The 27581-nt window shown below is 37.9% G+C and overlaps 1 protein-coding gene across 7 annotated transcripts in view; it reads right to left on the reverse strand.

Annotated features, from left to right (window-relative positions):
* Positions 1–6: 6 nt before the first annotated feature.
* The window catches only part of csnk1g1 (casein kinase 1, gamma 1), a 71462-nt gene continuing 43887 nt past the window's right edge, over positions 7–27581 (reverse strand). For 2 of the 7 annotated variants that reach the window (XM_016550821.1, XM_016550822.1), the window contains exons 5-14: positions 18063–18214; positions 17702–17936; positions 17012–17097; positions 16844–16928; positions 14474–14622; positions 12714–12821; positions 8886–8996; positions 6957–7063; positions 5373–5396; positions 7–3511 (exon numbers count right to left, since the gene is read on the reverse strand). In XM_016550821.1, coding sequence (XP_016406307.1) covers positions 3457–3511; positions 5373–5396; positions 6957–7063; positions 8886–8996; positions 12714–12821; positions 14474–14622; positions 16844–16928; positions 17012–17097; positions 17702–17936; positions 18063–18214 — 1112 coding nt within the window. In that variant the 3' untranslated portion in view covers positions 7–3456. The remainder of the gene's footprint in view (positions 3512–5372; positions 5397–6956; positions 7064–8885; positions 8997–12713; positions 12822–14473; positions 14623–16843; positions 16929–17011; positions 17098–17701; positions 17937–18062; positions 18215–27581) is intronic. The other 5 variants (XM_016550823.1, XM_016550827.1, XM_016550825.1 and 2 more) reach the window with 5 other exon arrangements.

Raw genomic sequence — 27581 nt, forward strand, 5'->3', positions numbered from 1 at the left:
ACAGAGGCGTCAGACTTGCAGTAGCATGTTTAAGGCATTATGCAGCCACAGAATAACAGTGTATCAACTTCATGCCCACAATGTTCTTCAGTGCCCCATTAACAAGTAGTTTCCATTGCTTTCGGGGAACCAAAAGCCATGCACATAAAATCTGCATTAATGTCACTAACTTCAACTTTAGGAGAATAACTCTATTCACCTCTCTGTATGTAAATCTGCAGCACATTAAAGTGACCCGAACCGTGATACAAAAGCAAAGGCAATTCAAAGGAAATGGAATGGTACACAAAAACCTCTCCAAAAGCATCCTGAATGCTTCCTGAATGACTTGACTTTTGGGGAATCAATCGCTTTCATGGAATAATTGTGTATTTAAACCTCAAATGGACTTAGAAGGCCAGAACACCATCTTTATTAAAACAAAATCTACAAAAAAGGTACAAAAACATATGGTACAATCTTAAAACAAAGGGAAAAATTAAAGATTAAAGATGGTTTGAAATAGTCATCACCTTGCAGTTGACAAGAGAGCCAGCAGTCATTATGATCGCATTAACCAAAATTCCAGTAATAAGGAATAACATCTGTTCTAGCCACCCCTCATCAAACTACTTCAAATAGCATATTAAGAGTGTGATTTCAGTGTAGTGTTTAATATGGACGAGTCATTTTTATCCAGCAGATAGCGCCTTAATCACCATCTGCTCAAATTCCCAAAGTACATCAGCACAGTCCTTAGTGTGTAGGACTAGCTTCCTCATCGATTAATCCAAAGCTAAACAATTTCACATTCTGCTTATATCGAAAAACAATTCCAAATGGCTTCGTAACAAGCCAAGGCCTCCCACTTTGACTTTGGAAGAGTTGACAAGAATTAAGGGGTTAAATCCTGCAAAATCATTCTTCTTCGAGCCAGACGCACCTGGCGATTGCAAGCAGTGCACATCCAGAAATACTAAATTGTCTTCCAACTCTAGCGAGGCACGTAATACATGTCGTTAAGATTAGAACGTTAAATAAAATGCAGCCTCGACGCTTGTGCGAGACAGAGTATTATTCAAGTACTTTTCACAGAATAATTTAGACCCAAAGTGACTTGCATCACAGTGGACAAGCATAAGGAATATCTATTAAATAACCGTCACATGGAAAGTTTTATACACGTTTGTGAAAACGGTTGGTTGACTCCTCTATAACCGCCAACCTGAGATGTCGCATTTGAACGCAACTCCCGTTCTTAGATCTCGTTCCTCAAGGTGAATCCAAAAAGGAATGGGTCCGTGAGAGCTCACCGAGTTACTATTTACATATATAAACGAGTGGAAACGGATGGCTGGATGAGTTAATGCTAATAAAGAATCTGTGCCCATTTGCGATATCTATTTGGTCCAGCACGCTCACGTATCTACTGCTTTTGTAAGAACATTCAAAGCACGCCATCTGTAGGCCCTCAAGAAGGATTTCCAAAAAACATAATGGGCATGGTAGATTCTTCAAAAAGCCTCGTTTACCTCCGTTACTTATGAAAGGTGAGTTCAGAGGTCAGTAGAATACAGCAACGCACAGGCTGACGTAAACAAGGGCCTAAGAAAACTTCAGTGCAGTCACACACTACTATGGCTTCTCGCTCAACTTTTGTACGGTGATCAAAATAAAATAATAGTTATAGAATTTATCTTACATTAATTCACATTTACTATACATTAGAAAGATCCCAAAATAAAAACATGGATTTAATGCTGTGAACAGGTGAACGGTGAAACCAAAACATGAGCAAGGCAACATCACAACTGAGATTAGCAATTTTCTGAAGTGAAAAAAAAAACCGAACCAAAAAAAAAAAAAACGACGACGACAGAACTACAGAAATCGTTTCGCATTTAACCCCATTTTACGTAATTCCTGCCTTAAGGATTGCGCTCAGGAAAGGACCGCCTCATCCATGCAAGAGGTCAAGGGCTGCCCCATCTCAGAATATGCGTATGGTCACTATAACAACCCCGAGAGCGTTTACTAACAGGCCATTTCAACGGGTCTATTCCAGTGCTTTCTGCCACATAAACCAATTTGTCTTAGATTTTGTTGATCCAGACCCTCTCAAGCAAAGTTCCTAAAGGGAATGAGACATGTATCAGGTCAGTATGAAGGCATGGGAGGAATTTCATAATGTCCTAGTGCAGAAGGGTGGTATCTGCTGAGTAATGTTAAGGCATTAAATCGAGATGTTCCGCAGTGGCAGTTACTACCGTAAGTCTGCGTCCTCCCAGGTTCCACCTTATGACAACTACTAAAACAAGGAATTGCCTGCTGAATGGCCATTATTACATTATTTGTGGCATATTTCGCTTAATATGAACACATTGAGGTGTTTTCCAAGCCACTCTGGCACATGAAACAGTTATTCTCATCCTGAACAATTAGCAGTTTTCAGGCATAAAAAACATCTATTAGGAACTGGTTGTGGGAATAATAAGTGACTATACGGACAGAAAGATACAAAAGCGTAGAAGGAAAGTCTTACTGGCCACCTCAGCCAATAGAAAAGCAGCCAGCTGTACGTCAAAGCGGTACGATATCGTAAGAGGAGAAAGCAGCATGACTGGCTGGTGGGGTGAAGTGGGAGGGGGGCTTTAGAACAAGCAGCTTAAATACTAGTCAGTGGAACGGAGGCGCGCATGACGAGTGCCGCTCATCGTTACCACTGGAAACAGCTGCTTAAGTCACACTTTCACAAAGTTCACGTGTAAAGGCCAGCTAGCATCATTACGACAGTTATTTGTTTTGCGCTTTGCCCATGTACATTAAATCACTCCGATAGATACGAGGAAGAAATCTGCAAGTCATATTCTAAGGCTTCGACCACTTCCTGGCAGCATGAGAACCAACAATCAGCCAACAAATACACAGACATGTCAAAAGGGTTAAGTGAAATCAAAAAGCCACCGTCTCGTGTGGAGTGGAAGTGGGCCAGGAGGTGCTCGGGGGAGGAAAAGGTCTGCGGTTCGAGCTCCAGCATGGGGGACTTTGTCTCACTCCCTCCCTCTATTTCACACAAAGGGCTAGAACTGTGCCTATCGTGGAGGAAGAGGACGAGAGGGCACATTCAGAGACTTCCTCCCCGGCACGTCCACCGCCGAGGACGAGGAGAACGAAAAAGAAGCAAAACAGCAAATGAAGTGCAGTGCTGTTCCAGTGCTTTGAGATCCTTAGGTTTGCGTGAAGATCCTAGAGACAGTCCGAGGATGACGCCCTTCGCTGCTTAAATTAAGATGTGGAAGAAAAAAACTAAACAAAACAATGACAATCCCCACAGAGACAACGTGTGCATGCCTCTTCGTTTTCATACATCGGCCCCCTACTCGTTTGGAGGGCTTGCTGTTGTCATCTAGTAAAATTTCTTTATTTGAATGCTCTAAAAACAATCAAAGGAACGGACTGCGCGGTGAGGCCGGCGTTTCATTTGTGTCGCTGAGTGTTCTTCTTCCTCTTCCTCTTGAAGAAACAGCAGCACCTGAGGACGAACACACAGGTTAACCTTAAGTGATGTTAATGAAAGCAGCCGATTAGCTGATTCTTCCAACCTAATAATGAAGCATATACCCTTTAGTTACACATGCGCCGTCACTATGTAGCTGCCTTTGTAAATCTTAAAGCAGAAATGTACATATTGTCAGCGCTGTCAATAATGAATTAGTATATTCGTACCAACCTAAATGCAACATATAAATGGACAACAACTGGTCAAAGTGAATGAAAAGGAAACTTAAAGACATTTAGGTTTCATTAAAAGCATCAACAACAGAATGTTAAACAGCAACAACACGACAGAATGGGTCAGGAAAAACAAGGCACATGCAGTGGAAGAGAACAGCTACAGACTGACACATTGAAAAGTGATAGACTTCACTAAACATGTTTCTAAAAGGTGCTGCTGTTAAACAGCCAGTAAATCTGGCGGTCAGTCACTGGCGGTCTCTGGTTGTATCGGTTGGGTTCACTGCGGTTGTTAAATGACAAGTCATAATGAATATACAGTGTCCGGCAAAAACATGCAGATCCTTAACCAAGTCTGGTTTGAATTCTACATTGAAATTATATTATCGGTACTATTTTTAGTTATAAACACTTAAAGAAAAAAATAATTTATATATATATATATAAAAACTATATATTGGAAAAAAAAAACTATAAAAAATTAAATTAATTAAATTTAATAAATAAATAATTACATACTCTGAAACACTGTTCAGATAATTTCAGTATGTCAAAAAAAATTGCAATTTTGAAAATAAATAAATAAATACATAAATAAATGAATGTGAAGCAATATTCTGTCAATAACCGTGAAACTACTTTATGGCTGTACAATTGCAGAAAGTGAATCAGAATTAAGAATTAAACCAGAATCAATTCTGATTGTGTCTACCAATCACATCAAATAAATATAATAATACTATGGTATAAAATGAGACACTGTTTAATGCTGTAAAATATCCTTATAATATTAAATATGCCATTGTAGGATTGGTAATTCAGTAAAATTAGAGATTTAGGGATTTATTACCATATTAAATAAATAAATAATCTGCCAAGGTATTCTGTTAGAACTTCTATTAATATGAAATTAATATGTAATAATTTTGGGGGGGGGGGGCCAACATGCTGTCAATAAACCTGGAACAACTTCATGGCTGTGCAACTGCAAAAAACTGAATCAGAATTGATTCTGAATGTGTCAACCAATCATATCAAATAAATGTAACAATATTGTGGTATAAAATCTGAGATTTACAGTGGGTACGGAAAGTATTCAGACCCCCTTAAATTTTTCACTCTTTGTTATATTGCAGCCATTTGCTAAAATCATTTAAGTTAATTTTTTTTCCTCATTAATGTACACACAGCACCCCATATTGACAGAAAAACACAGAATTGTTGATGAGGAAAAAAAATTAACTTAAATGATTTTAGCAAATGGCTGCAATATAACAAAGAGTGAAAAATTTAAGGGGGTCTGAATACTTTCCGTACCCACTGTAGTTAAGAGTCTGCATACTTCTGTAAGGAACTGCGTATGTTCGTTTAACCTCCACATCCTCGTTCTATCATTTGGTTTCTGTAAATAAGCTAAAGTTGGGCTATTTAAGACTTCTCAGTGTACCTCCAATCAACTTTAGGGTATTTCAGCCCCTCAAATCAGACATTTTGAGCAAACAGACCTCCCTCTTTCTGTTTCAAACTCACAGACCATGAACAGCTACATTAGCCTACATCTATGTTAGTAGATCTTGGTGTAGGCGCCATCTATATGGCCACAGTCTAGGCTGGTCCACTCCCCTTGGGTTTGATGTGGACTGGAGAGAGGGACTCACCACAGGTTGAGCATTTTCACGCAGCTACAGAAGAGTGTGAAAAGAGAAAAGACAGAGATTATTACACAGAGGTGAGACGATGAGACAAACCTAATGTCGGCGACAAAAACCAACATGAAGACACAAACAGAAAGAAAGAGAGAGAGACAGACTCAGGGGACAGTGTAGATCTAAAACATCTGCTCAATTCATGGTCGCCTTTTATTAAGTAATATCATAATAGGCATTTTCTGTATCCCTCTTTGTAAAATTCTAAAACAGATGGCCAACAGAAAAAAAAAAAAAAAAAAAGAATGGGAGAAAAAAGGGGTAGAGAAGAAAAGGAACAGAAAGGGTTTGGAGAAGTGTAGTGTCGTCCTCAGCTCACCAGCCCACCGCTCTATTAGTAAATATGGCACAACATACATATGCTCCAGTTTGATCACTGGGTCTCTACCACTATGAAAAATTTGTTATGACTATTTCGTAAAAATTAAGCCAAGCAGCTAAAACTCCAACCATGGCCTTAAAAAAAATATATATGTCACTGTAGGCACAGCCTTGAGTGGCTTATATATAGTTCATTGTATAGGTTGTAGGCATGGATTACCGTTTTTTTTAAGGTACAGGTGCATCTCAATAAATTAGAATGTCGTGGAAAAGTTCATTTATTTCAGTAATTCAACTCAAATTGTGAAACTTGTGTATTAAATAAATTCAATGTACACAGACTGATGAAAGAACCAAAGACTTAAACTACTTCAGTCTGTGTGCATTGAATTTATTTAATACACGAGTTTCACAATTTGAGTTGAATTACTGAAAAAAAGTGAAATTTTCCACGACATTCTAATTTATTGAGATGCATCTGTATACCGTGATTTGAAAATTTCACGGTTTCAAAACGTCATTTGTGTGGAAATATTACAAAGTCTGTAAACAGCCGTTAACGAGGCCAGAGACGCTGAAGACGGATGCAAAGAGGAGAAAATACTGTAGCAGGCAGAGCAAGCTCACTGTTTAAGATGCGCTAAATATTGTCAGAAAATCCTAAATATTGAATTGGGGGATTATATAAATGTATCACTGAGGGGAACTGTCTTCAGAAAAGTTTAAATAGTATTTTCTTTTCATCTCGTCTCTGTATAATACATATTAAAGCAGAGTTTAAGCGCAGTGCTGCTTTGTTTACAGCGGTAACCAAGGAAACACTGTATCGCTGCTGTTCCATAAGCGCCACCTGCTGTCAGAGTGTGAATCTGCATCTTATTCAGCCCGTCTGCTGTTTTTGTTTCGTGCAGGCATGTTTTTATGTAGTACACAAAAAGCTAGTCAGAACATTCTGTTTTGTTTCAATTGGGGTTATTATTAAATTATACAAATCTAATTTAAATCAAAAACTACTCATGCTAAGTGCGTGTAGTGTCTTAGCAATTCAATTGTTTCTTAAATATTAAGAAACTTGCTATCGCTATATGTGCATCCACACTAAAATAACAATAATAGATTTTATAGCATTATTTGATTATATTTAGGGATGCACCGATACCACATAAGATACAAGGCAAAGGCAACAGAAACCTGTGAGAAGCCATGTGCACATACTTGGCCTCATCCACCACCTCCACCTCTGCCTGCGCTGTGATTGGTGCGTTTGAGTGGGCCGCCAGAGGGTCGTCTGCATTCAGTTCACCATTAGTTGAGCTCACCACCTGTGGCAAAAAAAACAAAACAAAAAAAAAAAGATTTAAAATTAAATAAAATTATTGGGTAGCCTCAGTGTAACAACGCTATTTTAATTAGATAGTTCAGTCATTTCCTCTACAGAAATTCCTTACAGAACTTTAATACGTGTATCTGTGCAAGTAACTACTGGAAGGCAGTAATTGAGGAGTATCATTTACTACCATACTTGCTTCTGAAAGAGGATTTAGTGGCTGGTCAAAAATTCCTGGTTAAATACAACTTGAACTTTATTCCCACTGAAAATAATTTCACTTTTCAAATTTATAAAAAGATAAATGATTTTCACAGTAATACACTTACATTGGAAATCTATAGGGCCATGTATTGTATTGCTGTGTTTTCTCATTGTATGTAAATTATTCAAATTTTGTTTAACCTAGAATATTTAAATGCTTCATTAAAAATTACTTTGCAATCAATAATCCAAAAAAAAACAAAAAAAAACCTCATGCTTTGAATGACTTCAACATTAACCAATATAGCCAGATTATGATATCCATGCAATCATATAAAAGCTAATGATCTATTATTGGAGTTGAGTCTCACCAGATCCACTAATGTACAGAAAGGATAAAAGCTCTACTCATACTGCCCATCTACACCATATCTTATCTTATCATTAACCATAATGTTCACTTTTAGTCTACATCAGGGTTATAATCATTAACTAAAACTAAAACCATAAAAAAAAAATTGTTACTTGAAAGACACTGATAAACATTTAAATGAAATAAAACACTAAAATTAACTAAGTTATTTTATTTCAGCTACCTGCTAAGGCAACATTTCTCATTTTTGTTTAACTTTTTTTTACTTGAAAAAAACACACGAAATTAAATATAAATAAAAAAAAATAGACATATAAAAAACGAATACAAATTACAAAAATACAAAATTATTAAAAGTAATTATTACAATTAAAGTGAAAACAGAAAAATATAAAAATAAAACCTAATTAAAAATTAACAAAACAAAAAAAAAGATTATTTATGATACTAAACTAACACTGGTGTACAGTGGCCCCAAAGTATTTGTACACTTAAGTCACACTTAATGTAATAACATTTGGTTTATTATTTTGTCATCTAATATATCTTTACATATTATATAATTTTTCACAGTTTAATGAATAAAGAAGCCATTTTTAATTACGCTCTAAGCTGTCAGCGGCATTTCTGAGTTGCTTCTGAGGCACCTACTGGATAAAAGTGAAGCAAGCAGCGCAAGGTGGTGAATCTGCAGGTTTGTCACCGTTTCAATCAAATACATGCATCACAATGTACTGCATTGTGCTTGGTGTACCGTATAGTGAGAGAGTTGGCGATACTAGGTCCTAATGTCAGCTGGACCAAATGAACACAACAGGTGTTACATCATATTTTCCTGATAATCTCAGTGTCTGTGTGACATCTTATGCGGTGTTTCATTCAATTCAGAAAGTTGGAATTTACACCCTCATACTTGGAAAAGAATATGAAAATGTCACATTTCCAACCTCCTACTTGGAAAATCCCAATAGAATGCCACTTGACAACGCTCTTCCAACTTAAACAATGGAATGCTATACGGTTGGAATTCAGAAATATTAAGTTGGATTATCCAACATTCAACTTTGAATGAAGCGCAGCATTACTACTTTTTTTTAATAAGAAGAATAATTGCAGAAAAGGGGAACCCATAGAGGAAGTGTTCTAGTCAAGTCTGAGAGCAGGTGGGGTCTGCTGCTGCAGATGGCCGTACACATGAGCACACACAGGAGGAGGAGTCGAGCGAGGGGTGAAGCAGTACCTGCACTGAGCCTCCGTGCCTGTCCGCTGCCAGGTGCGAGGTCAGGTAGGAGGAGTTTGTCTGACGGTTGGGCTGTACCTCCCAAGCTCCTCTGCGGTCGGAGATGGCCGTCTGCGTGGATGGAGGAGGTGCAGGAGGAGGCGCAGGAGGGGGGAGGTGTGGTGAGTGAGCGAGAGCGGGCGGAGTGAGGCCAGGTGGCATGCAGCACAATGCAGGAATGGAAATCAACAAGAAACAAAAAGAGCCAGTCAAAGCCAGGAATTAGTGACTGTGGACCAGTCGTCCAATCAAACCAAGAAGCAAACACCACAAAATAAACACAGAGACATTAAAACAAAGGAAACTAAAGAGAACACTTTCTGAAAGCTGCTGAATGCCAAGTGGACACTACATGCAGCAAATCAGGCATCCAACACTGAGATCGAATTGGAATATCTGACAGCATAATTTCAATAATTAAGAGAACTAAAGAATTCCACAGCTACGCATTGCATACAATTCAACCTGATGGGTCATATTCTGCCATTTAAGTGGACAAGACGCCATTAACAGAGAGCTCAACACATTCTGAGTCAGACAGGAAACACGAGAAACATACAAATCCAAATTCAATTTATGAAATGGCAATGTGCAGTATTACAGCTTTAGTACAACCCCCCTGGTGCATCACTAGTGTGAAATGTGAAAGTGTTTTGTGGTGGACACGATAGTGGGGTATTGTGAAAAATATAGTGGAAAATCTAAATTCACTTAATTGCTTTTGCATTTAGTGGTAGGATTGAAATTAATAACTTATGTTTATTCATCCATTCAGTTTAAGCAGACATTTTTTAGAGTCCTAATTTAATGTGTTCTGGATGATGGACATAAATAATTGAATATTTAAATAAAAAATATATATTGTGGACAGTTCTATGTACATCTGGAACACTAGTTCTAAACACACGACAAAAAACACAGGGTACAACGGGGTTGAAGGCACACTACTCGCAGTGTATGAGTGCAGAAAAAAACTTTAATGACTTAGAATTCTAAATACATAGACATCACTAACGAGTTGGGTCCCCTTTGCTATAACAGCTTCCACTCTTCTAGGAAGGCTTTCCACAAGATTATGAAGTATTTTTGAGGGACATTTTGCCCATTCATCCAGTAGAGCATTTGTGAGGTCAGTCACTGATGTTGTACAAGAAGGCCTGGCTTGCAATCTCTGTTCCAGTTCATCCCAAACATGTTCGATGGGGTCAAGGTCCAGGCTCTGTGTGGGCCAGTCAGGTTCTTTCACACTAAACTCATGTATTTATGGACTTTGCGTAGTGCACTGGGGAACAGTCATGTTAAAATAGAAAAGCATTGTCCAAAATGTTTTGGTATGCAGAAGAGTTAAGATTTCCCTTCACTAAAAGTAAGCGTCCCAGTCCAACCCCTGAAAATTAGCCGCATACCGTGATTCGTCACTCCACAGAACATGTTTTCACTGCTCCAGAGTCCAGTGGTGGCGTTCTTTACACAACTCCATCTGACACTTGGCATTGTACTTTGTGATGTGAAGATGACCCTTTTTTTCCCCCCACAAATGTTTGTAAATGCTGACTGCATGGCTAGGTTTTAATTTCATATATCTGAATTCAATAATTAAGAGGTGTGTCCCTTTACTTTTGTCCACTGTATGTTTTTATTGAACATTAATGAAGCACCACATTTTATGGGAAAACAAATCATAAAATGTTTTTTGTTGTTTAAATATCGTACACATTTAATGGATGGCCACACTTGGAATAAAAGGTTCTTTAGCATGGGGCAAAGGCACTCAGTATTGATACAAATACTTTATCTAAAGTAATGTTTTATATAATATTAAAGTTAAAGGCAGGGTATGTAATTTTTCAAAAACACTTTAGAAAACTGATTGTTCAAAATCACTACAGCAAAGTCTGTTATTTTGATAAAATAAATTTTTGTTCAATAAATAAAAATATCATTAAAACATGTTAATTAAAAAAAAAAAACACCTAAATCTACCCAATTCATGTCAACAAATGGAAAAGCTTCTAACAACAGGAGCAGTTTTACCTTAAATGGATAGTTCACCCAAAAATTCCAACGACGACACTATGGAAGTCAATGGCTACCAACAACTATTTGGAAACCCACATTCTTCAAAATATATTTTGTGTTCAACAGATGAAAGAAATTCATACAGTTTTGGAACAACATGAGTCTGAGTAAATGACAAAATTTAAATTTTTAGGTGAACTATCCCTTTAAATACCATACCGATTTAAAGGCACAATATGTACGTTTTCGCCGCTAGAAGGCGCGTATTCAAAACAAACAAAGGAACAAAGGCGTAGTTTGATGACGCCGTGACTGAGTGTGGAATCATGGGAGTTGTCGTCTTCATCCCCACAGCCAATGTAATCCGATGGGCATAAATCATGTTCATGGATGAGCTAATGATTTATTAATGTCGTAGTAAGAAGCAGGGTGAGGCTGAAAGCCGTCGAAGTGAAACGAGGCCGCTGAACTAGCGTGCCTTGAACAAAACTGAAGATCATTAACAAGTTTCAACTTTGTTTCAAAATATATTTCATAATTTTATTTATTCTCCTTTGCAACAAACATATAACATTTTAAAACACATTAAAACTTAGATCAAATTAGCACAACCAACTTTGCGCTGCTGTCAATGATCAGCCAAATTTCTGCATTAAACTCCTTTTAACCAGGTGCACCTTAAGACCTGTTGAACCCCATAACTTATAGGCAAGTCTATAGAAATGCATTGGTTTAATTTAAGATGTGCCCCAATTAGTGTTGCGGTGCCCTCTAAACAGACTCAATAAACACCAGAACCTCCACCAAACTGTTTACAGGACCCTTGTGTCTTTCAGCCAAGAATTTCTAAATATATCTGCACTCCTCTTCCCTCACAAGAATCATAATAATACAGATTTACACTGAATTCAAATCACTGGAAAGATCATAAATATATGATGTCAAGACGTCTTAAAAGAACAATTTAGCCAAAAATGAAAGCAGTCATCACTTCATTATCTCACCCTCACCCTGTCTTTGCAAAACCAACAAAAAGGAAAAATATGATTTTTGGTTGACTTAAATCCTTGAACTGCAAGCACTAATTTGAGTGCATTCCAAATTCAAAAACTTCTGCGAAAATCTTTTCTGAGCCAAAATTAAACTTTTGCTTTAGCAGATGAGTTAGAAACAGGGCAAGTTTGTGAAATGTGCAAAGCGGATTTGCTCTTGCAAACGTAAGAGAGAGGCAGAAAAAGCACTTTACAGAAACTGGCAAATGAATCAATATAAAAATAGTCTCCAGACATATATACACGTAGAAATATATAGTTTTATGAAATTCTAGTCCCAGCATGCACTCTGAGCCATGATATGCTAAAGCAGTGCATGCTGTAGCAGCCAGCTGCTGAGCGGGTGAGTCTAATGATTTTGTTTAAAGCTACATGTAGTGCTGCAGAAACCCTCTAAAATCAACTCCACCTCCATCAGCTCTGTTCAGAATTCTTGAGCAAATGTCATGAAAACATGTCTAGGCCATTATTTCACTCTAAAATTAAATCAAAACTCATTAAAATGTATGCAATTTATGCATGTGGTGACCCCGAGGTGAAAAATGACCCAGACTTCTTTTGTAAGATTCACCCATTTGGTTTAGGGTAAATATTATTTACCTTTAATAAATGGGTGTGTGGACTGAAACGTGAACATAGGGCATTTTCTCTTTCTGTTCTTGTAATAAAGACAAGGGTCATCAATCTTAAGCTTCCTTAATGAGCAGCAGAAGATTACCTGATTCCTTAAGGGCTGGTGCTGGGAGGGTCTGTCTCTGTGTGCATGGCTCTCACGCGTGATGGCAGATGCCCCTGAGTCCACGTGGACCGACCCCACCGGTGTGGGCTGACAAAGACACACCAAAACACAGAGAACATCAGTGTAAGGTGAGCTAGCTCTGTGTCTAAGCAAATATAGGCAGCAACATTACACTGTCTTGCAGAGATGGGTAATTTGGGTCACTTTTGACTTATTCTCTAATAGGGGTGGGACGAAATATCGTTATGGCAATATATCGTCCTTCTCTGTGCAATACGAGAATTGATATGCTAGCGCCACATATCGATATTTTAATTAATAAAATCAGGCGCACTAAATAGATTTCCATGCTACCAGCGTCGCTACTTCATGGCTCCTCGAGGTGGCGCTCAACACATGAATGAGGGAAATATGAATTTCATTATTAGCGCGTCTGATTGCGCTAATACTGTCAAAAAAACAAGGTTTACATATAAACACAGTTGGTTATGTCTAAAGCGAAAGTAAACAGTCGAGTGCCTGAGGGATGCGTGCCTGTATTAATTTCTTTCTTGTGCTGAATGCTGAATGATATTTTGAGTAACCAAACAATTGATGGTCCCCATTAACTTTGACAGAAGGGGAAAAAAAATACTATGGAAGTCACTGGGGACCAGCAACTGTCTGGTTACCCACATTCTTCAAAATAACTTTTACATTCAACAGAAGAAAGAAACTCATTCAGGTTTAAAACAACTTGAGAGTGAGTAAATGATGACAGAATTTTCATTTTTGCTGATATTTTGCAGAATTTTCAACAGTTTGGACTTGAATGAAGAGAGAGAACCTGCACTTAACTTTTTTTTACAGGCATTTTGTTTTCATAGGTAGACAGATATCATGATGTATCATTATAGGATTGTCTAACAATATATCGATTATCGCAGAATTGCTGTATTGTGATATTATCTGTATCGTGAGCCATGTATCGTGTATCATACAGTATCGTGAGGTACCCTGTGATTCCCACTCCTATTCTCTAGGCCAGTGTTTCCCAACCTTTTTTTAGTTGCGGCACCCTTTGGAAATTTTAACAAACTTGTGGCACCCTACAAAATTAATTTTGTCACAATATTTGAATTTCTAACATCGATATGATAATTTGAAAAGTATAGATATTCGGTACAACAGGCGGTATATGAGTGGAGCGACTGAGCGGAGCGCACACGCATAGAGCGGGATAATACGCAGAGCGTCACACCACGTGAAAGTGAAACCTGAGCGGTGAACTAATTTTCGGCAGCCAAAATTTCGGTGCATCTCTAATTATTGGCGACATCAGAAATGGATATTATATAATAGATGCTTTTTTTAACATTTTAGCAATTCAAAAATATTAAAAAAGGATTTTTTACACGGCACCCCTGCTCTCGACAGACGGCACCCCGGTTGGGAAACACTGCTCTAGGCATTAAAATGTACATTACACTGTACATTCAATACTGAAAAATATTGATTAAAATGGTAATGTATTTTTATGCTAACAGAATTGCATTATTAGCTTAGCAACATGCTAACATCACACTTTATTGGAGTCAACTGAGGGTACGATTTATGTTGTACGCAGAGTTGCTACCCATGAAAACCGTTTCAAGGCAGGTTAAATTATGGTTATGACCTATGTAGTGAGGTGCTAGAAGAGAGCTAACGTGAGTGGAATGCAGAAATTCTTTATGAAGATGAAGATGACGTTGACTCACAATCTGTCTGCCAACCCAGTCATAAGAGTAATCAAAGGTATATCCTTTTCGTTCAAACAACTCCGTAAACAAGGTCCGCAAGTATTCGTAATCTGGCTTCTCAAAGAAATCCAACCGCCGGACATAGCGTAGATAGGTGGCCATCTCCTCTGAAAACACAAATGAGGAAAAGGTTAAAATGACATTAATCAATAAATAAGAGCAAAGGGAACTCTGGTCATAAAGTCAACATATGACAGGCTTCAACAATCCATTTTTCTTCTGCAATGTGATGTGCTGTTGTCCACATGGTAGCTGAAAAAGTTACTGCATTTGGATAAAGGATTACAAAATAGGGCTGTGTGCAATGACTGAAATTTTGTAACCAACTAGTCGACTAGTCTAACAAACCCCCAGAAGACAGTCAACAGTCAACTCCACAGAACATGTTTTCACTGCTCCAGAGTCCAGTGGCGCCATGCTTTACACAACTCCATCTGACACTTGACATTGTACTTGGTGATGGGAAGATGACCCTTTTTTCCCCTCACAAATGTTTGTAAATGCTGACTGCATAGCTAGGTTTGATTTCATATATCTGAATTCAATAATTAAGAGGCGTGTCCCATTACGTTTGTCCACTGTATTTTTTTTTATTGAACATTAATGAAGCACCACATTTTGTGGGAAAACAAATCAAAGTCGTTTTTGTTGTTTAAATATCTTGCACATTTAATAGATGGCCACACTTGGAGTAAAAGGTTCTTTAGCATGGGGCAAAAGGCACTCAGTATTGACACAAATACTTTATCTAAAGTATTTAATCTGTTTCATATAATATTAAAGTTAATGCTTGTTCAAAATCACTACAGCAAAGTCTGTTATTTTGATAAAATATGTTTGTTCAATAAATAAAAATGTCATTAAAATGTTAATTTAAAAAAATATAATCTAAATCTACCCATGTCAACAAATGTAAAAGTCAGACAGCTATTATTATCATGTCAATTCTTGTGCTAGTGGACTAGTCTAACAAACTCCCAGAAGACAGTCAAAAAACAGTCTGTATATGCAATCTATCTATAATAGATATCTATCAAATAGTCAAATCCTATACTGAATGCCGCTGAAAAATATGCCTCCCGTTCCACCACATCCCAAAGGTGCTCTACTGGATGGAGATCTGGTGACTGTGGAGGCCATTTGAGTATAGTCAACTCACGGTCATGTGCAAGAATCCAGTTTGAGATGATTTAAGCTTTGTGACATGGCGCATTATCCTGCTGGACGTAGTAATCACAAAATGGGTACACTGTGGTCATAAAGGGATGGACATGGTCAGCAACAATACTCAGGCAGACTGTGGAATTTAAATGGATGGTCAATTGGTACTAAGGGGCTCAAAGTGTGCCAAGAAAATATCCCCCACACCATTACACAACCAGCAGCATCCTGAACCGTTGATACAAGGCCGGATGGATGCATGCTTTCATGTTGTCTCTGACAAATTCTGACCCTACCATCTGAATGTCGCAGCAGAAATCGAGACTTATCAGACCAGACAACCTTTTTTCAATCTTCTATTGTCCAATTTTGGTGAGGCCATGCAAATTGTAGCCTCAGTTTCTGTTCTTAGCTGAAAGAAGTGACAGAAGTTGAACAGCTATACCTAAAAGAGTGGCCAGTGGGTGAGTCTATTTATTAAATTCAACTGATTTAATAGACAGTGACCAATAAGTACAAACATATAAGCCTATTATAAAGTAAACACATGACAGCAGCAAAATTACAAGAAAAGCATGGCATGTACCATGTTTAAGTGTAGTGTTAAGTATAGGATCTGTTGTTGTCAAGTAAGCATTCATAATTTTTCCCTTTTAAACCAGGATAAAATGTCATACCTGTATTGTCCCTCATTACAAGCACATAAGCAAGCTTAATAATTCCATGCCAGTTTCACACAGTCCAACCCAAACCTTTCCATTCTCTTTTAAGTAAAAATACTACTTGAACTTGCTCATCTTCCAAGTGGACGTTTCTCTGAACCTGCCGTGAGTTACACTGAGAAAACGATTGCATTCAAGCTCTAAGGCAATATAAAATGTTTTTTGTTTTTTTTTGCACTCCAGATATATATATAAACAATATATTATTTTTAAAAAGTATCATTAACATGACAGTAATTTGAAGCAGCAGCCGTATCGTTTAGACTACTAGTCTTGCACATCCCTATTATAAAGAAACATGATATTTCCTTTGGTATTACTGTGCACTTCTGAATCGCGCATAAGACCAGGAATGTGTATGAAAAGTGTAAATGGGGTCAATTCTGATTTTATGTTGACTTTACGATTAGCTGATTACAAGTGAAGCACATGATGGGGGTCTCACCAGGAAAGTTCTCACAGAGAACCTCAATGGGAGTGTTACGCTTTGTGTCCCCAATCTTCTGGTAACGTTCTTTCAGCGTGTCAGCCTGCAAAGCACAAAACAACATCTAATTTTCAAGAACTAAATTGGTAACAGTTTTAATGGCTTGAACATGCTAGTTCAACATACTTTTAGTCCCTGCCAAGGGAGACTACCCCGGAGGAAATACATGAACATGTGACCCAAGGCTTCAAGGTCATCCCTCCGACTTTGCTCTGCAAAAAAAAAAAAAAAGTAGTAAATAAAATAGTAACATCATGTACATAATAACAAATCTGGTTCAGATTTGATTTACTTAACTCTTAACTATTAATATATTGATCATTGATAATATTAATACATACGAAATAATTGACCAAAACAATAAATATCCATATCTCCTTTCAAACCCAGAAGACGTCCATTCATCTACAGAACCATTTTTGTTCATCCAGTCCAGTTTTCATCCAGTTTGGAGTGACGTCCTGGGGCGGGTTGCATAAACTGCTTAGACTAATCTTAAAAAGTTAGTCCTTAAAAAGGACAGCACTGTCCAGGTTGTCTGTTTATTTCTTTTCACTGTATCATCTTGTGCAGCCCATTTTCCCTCTCATATCACATTCAGTTTAGACGACATGCTCACAACTGAGGTGCTATAGAGTCAATGCAACATTAAAGGAACCAAACATGAATATCATGTTCTTTAAAAGAACTGGTTCATGATTCCCAACCCTATTAAACAGCCAATCAAGAAGCCACATAAAGCGTGAGGATAGTGACATGCTAAATTTAATGTTAAGTCCATTTTAGGATCAGACTAGGGAGGTATCTAACACTTACCTTTCCCTAAGTGTGTATTAATAGACATGTATCGAGCTGTGCCGGTAAGGCTCTTGTGCTCCCGGTAAGGAATGTGTTTTTTGGTTTCTGGGTCAATGTATTCTTTCGCAAGGCCAAAGTCTATGATGTGAATGATGTGCTCCTTCTTGTTTCCTTGTCGACCGATGAGGAAGTTCTCTGGCTTCACGTCTCTATAGATGAGGTTTTTAGAATGCACATACTCCATACGGGAAATCTAGGGAAATTGAACACAAGACTCACATTACACACTTAGATTGCAAAGCATCAGTCCAACGATATGCAAGCACTTCTCACCCAGGTGCCACACTGCTCTTAAACTACAGCAGGCCTGTGCACTCACCAACTGAATGGCGATCATCAGGACGGTCTTGAGGGAGAATGTTCGGTCACACAGGTCAAAGAGATCCTCAAGACTGGGGCCGAGCAGCTCCAGAACCATGGCATTGTATTTCCCACAGGGCCCAAAATAGAAGACCTGAGGCAGACCCTCTACTTTGAAAGAAAAATACAAGAAAATTACAGAAACATTAACTACACTTGTCATAACATTCTCTCTTTAATGGTTAAGTGTGTATTTTTAATGAAATTATGATTGTAAAAAGCTGGCCCCAGCTGATTATGGATTAAAGCAACTTATTCCTCCAACCACTAGATGGCAGCACTGTGAGAACTATGCAAATGGCAGAATATGTAAATGAAGTTGGATTTGCTGCAAGTAATTTTGAATGCTTGCAATCACACATGAATTATGCCAAGAAACCAGAATAAGGTGGCTGATTCCCAAGTTTGCCATGTAAGCCGATAAGAGTGCTGCAGGGATGATGTATTTTTGTAGGCCAAAACCCGAAAAAGTTAGCATTTTAGCACTTTCAGTTCCATCATCCCAAAATTAATATATATTTTTCATGGGTTTTTGGTTAAATGCCTGAAATACAGTCTGTGGTTCACACAAGCTCAAGATTTTCATGTTTTATTCTACAACATAAAAAAAATATTTTTTTTACTCTCAAAAAGGCGGTTGCTAACAAGTGGCTAAATGGGACTGCAGTGTTTGCTGGGGACACAGACCTTAGTCAGGGTAGCGGCATATTTAATTTTCGACAGGAATGAAATGTGGCTGTGAGGGACTGAAATACAGTGCGTTCAGTGGATGGTACTGCTGTCTAAAAGTACTACTACTACTACTAGTAGTACTACTACTGACTATCCAGCTGACCAAACAGCTTTCTGGGGAGAAAAAAAAAAGAAAACTTCAGTAGACAAAAGCTCCATAAGAGTTTTTAAATTAATTTGTGAGTTGTCAAAAATTATGTGATCTAGGACCTTTATACAGTGTGTGCCATTGTAAAGACTGCAAGTCTATCCCTCAAAGCCTAATTTTTATCCCTGTTAAAAGTCAATATGGCGTCTAACCTGACTAAGCATCGTCACATAAACAGGAAAACTCATCTACTCACTAGTCCGCTTTCACAGCCCCATTGTGCTTATATAAATCATGCTCTTGCAAACTATTCTAACTAAAATTTTCAGGGAAAATGTTATTTAAATAAAGACTCATTGTCATGTGACCATATCGCCTACGTTTAGCTTTTTACTTCTGCCTACTGTATTTAGGCTTCAGAATTCATAAGTTGGATTAGTTAGTGAAGATTATCGTGAACAAAACTTGATCAATCAATATTTTGCTAGTCACAGACCTTATTTTTTGCAGTGATCCAAAAGCTAATGGAAAAATCCTATTACGTTTTTGTTGACTGAACCAGAGTAATACTAACTTGTGGTTTGGCCTACAAACGGAAAAAAAAAAAAAACATCTGCAGACTCTTTATTTAATAGCTAAAGCATATACATGTGCCTCTAAACTGTATGCATCTTCTAAGGGTGATGTGGGTAGTTTTAGGCAAAGCCTACACTGCTCATTGTGTGGTGGTGGTGTAACACCCCTGAGAATAGAGCGCACTGTTGGCCTGCCGATGACTCATCTTGTGTTCAGACTGCACATAACACATATTCAGTTGTTGGTTTCTATCTATCTCTGCTGATTAACACTTTCACAAGCTTTCTATCGGCACTCCACTGCTAGATGCTGCTGGAACATGTGAGTGGGAATTTAAAGGGGTCATATGATGCTGCTAAAAATAACATTATTTTGTGTATTTGGAGGAAATTCATATAGTAATACATATAGACATGTAATCGGCTCAAAAAGTGGCATATTATATGAAAAACTGTGAGCTTCAGGTCACCAGTCATAAAAAGCGATTTGAGAAAAGTTCATCATGACTAAAGCTGCATTGAATCCAAGTCCACAGATGTCGACAGAATTTCAACAGCTGTCATTCACATAAGCTTATTTCCCTTGCCCGTTTATTATATATTATGGCTAATTTAATAATGCTTTCAGCAACCAATAACAGTGATTTTAAGGCTGATTCTATACTTTATACTAAGAGATGTGCAATATACAATATATACAGAAAAAAAAAAAAAAAAAAAAAAACAGGATTTCAATTTTAAAAAGGCTATGGCACCAGCACTGTGCAAATTTGGCAACATTGTGCTGTTGCTCAAAAGAAATAACTCATCTAGAGTTGAAAACGTTTTTACCCATATGTAAAGATTTTTTTTTTTCTAATATAAAAAAAAAACTTGAAAAAAAAAATACCCAAAACAGGGAGATTTCACAATCTAAATGTAAATAAATAAATGGATAAATAGACAAAAATATGATAAATTCAGATTTTGGAATTATAATTTTAAAGCAAAATGAAGTTTTTGTGGCAATTTAGAATTAACGCCAAGGTTTCAGGGCTTGGTATCAGTCCAAAACACCATAAACCATGTATTTTAATGGAATGGTGTACTGCAGTCATTGCAGAAAAACAAAAAGGTTACCATGGAGGCCTAGGTCTGATTAAACCAGGTGCAGTGTAGTTCTCCCAGTCAGTCCCACTTTGGAGTCCTCAGTGCTTCAACAAAACGCCATCTGCCAGCAGCCCGTTTGAGAACAGGGCCACCTACGCCCGCTCAAACACAGATGTCTGACTGGAGAGGAGAAACCATGTGACTCTACTGCCTCCAGTTCACATACACCAGCCTGCAGTGACGCAGCTCACTTCTGCCACACTGCACACTTAAACAAACCCCAGTTCAGCCGGAGAATCAAAGACAAAGACTGGGAGAGTCCATTGAGCTGGATTTATCATGCCTGAGCTAGTTGGTCAGTAGCCAAGCCGTTCCCAGCCAAACTCAAGAGATTCAAGTCCCGATGCCAAGGCTGCCCTGGAGGTGTATCAGAGTTCAACACGATACAGCTACACATTAACCACAAACAAAAGAGAACTGCACTGAACTTTCTAGAGGAAGAGACAAGAGTGTGACCTTCATTTGGCTGGGTTCTGCCAGCGTGATGGGAAATTATGGCGTGTACAAGAAGTTGTTAAATATTAATGTTTCATAAGGAAGTATTTTCAAAAGGACGTCAGAGTAGGAGTCATCTTTATTAATGATAAAGATAGTGGAATATTGATAAGTCATCTCTTATTACAAAGTAACATGGCATTTCAATTGTTTTTGAAGATGTACTATAGGGATGCTCCGATCAGGATTTTTGCAGCTGATACGGAGTACTGATTTCTTGTCATGGTGATCGGCCGATACCGATGCCGATTCTGATGCTTCAAGCTTTATATAGACGGTTTCATTGGGCGCACGCGCCTGGCCCGAAAGTTAACTTCCGGTCAGTGTTTGTTTATCAGTCTGGCTATGGCGCCGCTGACCGATTTTCCAAAAGGCTTCGTTGAATAAACATGAGCACGTACTGCACATTTAAAAATCAAAACGAGGCGCGGGTGTTTTTAGATCACTGTATTTCTGAAGAAGACTATCTTTAGAAAATTTTCGATGTCATTTTAATTTCATCTTGCATGTAATATGCCTGATAAAGCACCGTTTGTGAGCTTCAGCGCTGCTTTGTGTACAGCCGTTACCGGGGAAACCTCTGTTTCTCCCGCTTTAAAACACCTCCTGCTGGCAGAGAATGAATTTGCATTTTCAGTAAGTCCGTCTGATTTATGCAGCAAACATATTTTGTTTTTCATATATACACAGGCGCTGCGGATAATCCGCGGGTCGGGTAATAAAAAATGCATTCTGATTATTTGCGGGTGGGTCGTGGGTGGATAAAATAAATCATCAATGATGCAAATATTAACTACATTTTTAAAAATATAATTTTTTTTTCATGAGGCAGACGATTTCGTGTGTGTGTGTGTGTTCGTTTGCCTGATCGGGAAGTTTTAGTGACAGAAACGGTGACATTCCAGATAAAGTTTGAAAGGAGTAAAGCCTGTGTTAATGCTACTGAGTAGGCTAATATGGCCAAAGAAGATATTTTGTTTTATAAATAAATGTTCATTTAAAAGCAGCCCACGATCAGCATGTTATGTTACCATTATCCCTTACGGCTCCAACGAGGTTTTGTTCCGTCCTCCACGCTGTGACAACTCACAAAAGACTATATTTAGCCAAGCAGCGCGGAGAGTCGCTTCAGAAACGTGCCGCGGCTGGCCGTTATAAACAAGCATTAGCGCGGCCGTGATCAGCTCCGGTGGCCGTGGAGCCGCGACGACGTGTGCAGTGAGGCGCAGATCAGCTCTAACGCCACTGAATCTGCTGTTAAAAATGAACCATCTATTCATCCGTCACCACGCATCATGTACGTCGTCACGTGTTGACGTCATCAAATTGCGATCGGTTTGTGAGATCGGCCAAGTGTAGTGAGTACCGATCGAGTCATAAAATGTGGTTATCGGCCGATACCGATTTCCGGTCGATCGATCGGAGCATCCCTAATGTACTATGATAATACCATTCTTCGAAGCACCACGGATATTGCAAAAACCATTGTGTATAAGTCTGGTAAATTATTCAGTACCATGGTATATCTCAAACTATTGCCGTCCCAATTCACCTACTTTACTATGCTCAAAATATTTTATTTCATCCACATTTTGTTTCATTTAATTTCATACCGTATTGGGAGAGAAATTAAGTAGCATGTTAATCTGCCAGTCACTTGTCTTTCATGTCGTGAACTCTCCCTCATGAGTAGGGTTGGGTACCGAAACATATGTAACCGGTATGTACTAGAACCAAATCAGAACGCAGATTTCGGTGCTACTTAAATGCTTGAGCGATCGATTGAAATATTTGCTCTCTGGTTCTCCGAAACGGAGGTAAGGATCACCGGCACCGCACGTGAAAAATTATTTCCCGACTGAGAAAGTTCCTGAACGCAAGTCGCAAAGCTCTAATAATACAAATCCAACACATCTTTGTAGTAACACGAGTGTCCATGTTGTTTTCACATTCCGACTTAAAAGTACAACTCGGGAAATGAGAGCATCCGAGGAGCGTGTGAATGAAGCAATTACACTTGCTCTGATGGCAGCAGGTAGATACCGTTAGCTAGCTAAGCTAAACATTCTTAAATTAAAATGCCTAAAGCTAAACCTCCCTTGTATTCACATAGTTTCTGCGCGAGGGCGCCCTCTGGCGTCCATTATGAATGAAACAGACATTAAATGTGTTTATAGCACTCAATAATGGCCAATCCATCCTATTTTGGGTAATTTTTTTTTTAGGTATCGGTTCAGACACCGTTTAGGCACGGTACTGTTTTAAAAGTTTCGATTTGGCACCGGTATCATAAAAACCCAAACGATGCCCAACCCTACTCATGAGTTTGCATAATAAGTGAGGAATTAAATACTTTTTAAATATTTTCTTGTTAGACAATTTTGTGACCATGTTGGGCTATTATGAACTATTGGGATTAGGGATGCAACGATTATAGATTTTGTTGGTACGATTATTGTCTGAGGAATAATCACGGTTTTACGATTATGACGATTATTATGCATTTATTCATTTCCCTTCATATGATTTTACATGTGGCCTGAGAAAATCATGTCTATTATTTTGGTTTGTGAGATCGGAGATCGCGCTGCGCACACATACAAACATTCAGGAGGACACAAACTTCTTGAGAATGCTGCCCCGTGACTTTTATTAATAAAATAGATTAAATAGCCTACTGGAGAGACGCACAGACGCAGGTATGCTAATTCACACAGGCAACTGTCACCTCTCTCTCTCTCTCTCTCGAATAATTAATTCAAGTAGCTAAATTTTATAATTAATTCAAATAAATGTGATCTTACCGCACTATTTTTTCATCTCTTTCTGATCTGAAGCGGGCAGAATGCTGATCTAACGAGCTGTAGTTTCGCGTCAGGTGGTTCTTGCCTTTACGTCGTGCATTAAAATCGTTCAATGTACAGCTAGCCGTGCATTATCCCTTATGTATTCGCTCTTTAGCAGCAGTCTTTGTTTTCGTTTTGCGCAAGCTGCAACAGTTCCGTCCCGTTCCGTGTAACAGAAACACTCAGTTTAGCGGAACCTTTACGATTAATTAACCGTGACGTTTTAAAGCGCGGTTAATCGCGAACGTCATTTTAAGCTGGTGCACCGCTAGTGTAACTTTGTTTTCGTTTTGCGCAAGCTGCAACAGTTCCGTTCCGTGTAACAGAAACACTCGGTTTAGCGGAACCTTTACGATTAATTAACCGTGACATTTTAAAGCATTTAAAGCACGGAAACCGGTTAATCGCTGCATCCCTAGATTCCATAAGCAGCTAATTTTCTGATTATATTTATTATATTTTGCTTTTGTTTTATATTTTTAGTTTTCATTTTAGTTGAAGTTTTAGTAAGTGTATATACTTTTGTCATTTTTTTTAGTGTTTTTATATTTTTGTTTAGTTAGTTTTAATTAGTTTTAATACTTTAACTTATTTTATATCACTTATGATGCAAAAAGGAGATCCAGTCAGTCGAGTCGATGCAGATGAATTAAAATGTATTTATAATTTCTTCCAATAATCAAATGAAGGATAAATGATAATAAATAATCATTACTGAAGTTGAAAAAATATATATTTTAATATCCAAAATTAATAAATCCTCTTACAATATTTATAAGTATTTCTGAGTATAAAAAATCAACTAAACCGCAAAACAGACCTGCTAGAGCAAGGAGAAGGAGAGAGGGTCAGAAGCATAAGGAGAAGAAGAAGAGGAAGCAAAAGTGTCTAAGGCACGAACACATTATCATACCCGAGCTAGATCTGATAAGGAAAGGCTAAGCCCCTATGTCTCTGCACTTGCAAACTTAAACAGAAATTGTGGATATTGTGGCCTCTAAAACGAGCTAGACACACTATGTTCTTGACACATTGCAAAAATAGCTTGTACATTGGTTTCAGAGAAAAACATCACCCATATTTCCTATGATCTTACCCAAAGATAAGACACACTATAGATTCGTTGAACTGACAAGAACAATGGAAGGACAGCCTAACCCTAAAATTGTTGACACAAAGAAGATCCTCAGACTCAAACGTTAAATGAGGTAAGCTTAAGCAAGCATTCTTGGGAAAATACACAGACACAGATGAATAATAAAATCACCAAATGTATGAATAAAGTAAAACAGAGATATTTCTAAATGAATAAGCATGGATTATGGATATCATATGAAAGAAATACATATCATATAAAAGAAATACATCAAACATATAAATCAAAAGAAATAAAATCAAAACAAAAGTGAATTCTTAGGATTATAAAACATACACGTTTCCTCTTTTTATCCACATACACCAACGTTTTCTCATTTTCATTTACATTCTTTAAGTTTATCATCGAATATTTGTTTTATTTCATTTCAGCTTCATTGCAGTTAACAAAAACAGTTTTTAAAGGTTGTAATTTTAGTTAACAATAACAACATTGATGGATAGGTACCATATCATCTACATCCTCACATAATTAGCCTACAGAAGCTTGTCACTGATACTTTGTTGAAGATAGACGCTCACAGGACTCTTCTCTTTTACTGCCAGCAAACCCTCAAGCAAAGTGTTTAAAACAAAGGTTATCTGAGGTACTTTGTCTCGAACGGTTACCAGGAAAAACAACAGCTCAGTTTAGTCTAAACGTTTTAATTACCCTGCCAAGTAGGCCTTTAAATGTATCATTTTCAGACCAGTCCAGAGACGTGCAGCCTAAGCAATACCATCACTTCAGCTCAAGCGCTCGATCGATCGCCTCCCATGCTAAGGCTATCCTTGAACCCGTAATGTCTTCCAACGCTAGAGCTGTTTCATGAATCCAGCTCATTCCTCTCCCATTAGCCTCCATTTTACAGTTCTCAGCTAATGTTAATGAGACTTGAAGGTTTCGTGCACACATGTCTAATTGCCCTATTGTTAGAATGTGAAATGGCTTGAAGCAGCAATTTATTGAACAAATCGCCATGTGAGGAAAAAAATGGTCAAGGAATGGCGAGCAGCTGAGACCCACCTGCTTACCGTGTCATACTTAGCGCACAGCTTTTTGAAAACACGTCTCGATTATTATTTCAGTAAAGTGCTGCAGAATGGGCTGCGTTGATGGGAGCGAGCACGTAATTACTATTTAGATGGGAGAAAGTCCAGTGTTTCTTGACAGCCTAATGCACAGTGATGGTGGCCAGAGAGGGAAAAAGTGTGCATTTAAAACTTCCTCTTGAAAGTGTGCCTATTCATTTTCAAAACAATTCAGTCAGTTATTTTGACATTAATGGTAAATGCCAAGCGAGTACAAGTTGACTGATGGCCTCATGGACACAAACATGCACACATACACCTGGATTGCTTTCATGTGGGCCTACGAGGACTGTTCTCTTGTTAACATGAATGCAGCACCAGATCAATAGCAATTTTGTTGTGGGTCACATTCTCAATGACAGTGATGTACATCCCAAAGTGTAACACCTCTTATTCCCCTAACATAAAATTGGAAAATCTGTCTCTCAGAATCTCACAGAGGTCCTTACGACTTCACAAGGCTTCTCTAGGTTTCAAGCCAAAGTGCCCAACTGTAATTGAAGTTTCATGGTTCTACAATAAGCCATTAAGTCATCTACTGGTAAACAAGTGGTTAGATGTGCTCAATGCTGTCATTCTCTTTAGAAAGTCACTTTGTAATCAGAATGTTTGAGCAGTAGATACATCACATTATTCTAAGAAGTACAAGCTATTGATTTGATACACAGAAGCCTTCACTAAATAACCACTTTTTTTTGAGAATATAAAATTAATCACAAATATTGCATTTATTTATTTAATGCACTTTTTATTTGGCCTCAGATTAATATTTTATTATATGTTTTTTAATATATGTGTATGTGAATTATATCATTTTTGGTCCTTATTGTGTTTATTTAGTGAAAACCCTTGGAAAACATGGCTTGTACATATGAATATGTGTGGTGTTTTTATGTGTATGATGTCATTTAGTATAGCATATTAATACTCGCACAGCTCTATTATGTGGTTAAAACATGAACAGTAAACACAATGGATCCATTTTTTAGTGTTTGAGAACAGATCCAGAAATCTGATTCTTACATTCATAGATATAAATGCTGTAAATACAATTACATTCTTGAAGTCATGAAGTCAGAATCTAAAGCACCCATCCATCACCTCTTTTACTATGCATTAGATGAAGACTTCTGAATTGAATTTATTTTTTTATCTGGAAAATCGAATGTGTGGGAATCATTTTGCATTTTGCACAACGTCGCAATCTGACACCTAACTTCTTTAATAGAAACCATAGCGTCAGATCTGTAAATTTGTCTCTAAAGGTCCTACCTGAGTCTCAGCAGACTATAACAGAAGTTTTCTTTCCTGCTGTGAGGCCTGAGACTGAGACAGCCTAAAGCCAGATAATAGACTAAATATGACGA

The sequence above is a fragment of the Sinocyclocheilus rhinocerous genome, unplaced genomic scaffold (assembly GCF_001515625.1).
Source record: "Sinocyclocheilus rhinocerous isolate Xijiao unplaced genomic scaffold, SAMN03320098_v1.1 scaffold1396, whole genome shotgun sequence".
Classification (NCBI taxonomy): domain Eukaryota; kingdom Metazoa; phylum Chordata; class Actinopteri; order Cypriniformes; family Cyprinidae; genus Sinocyclocheilus; species Sinocyclocheilus rhinocerous.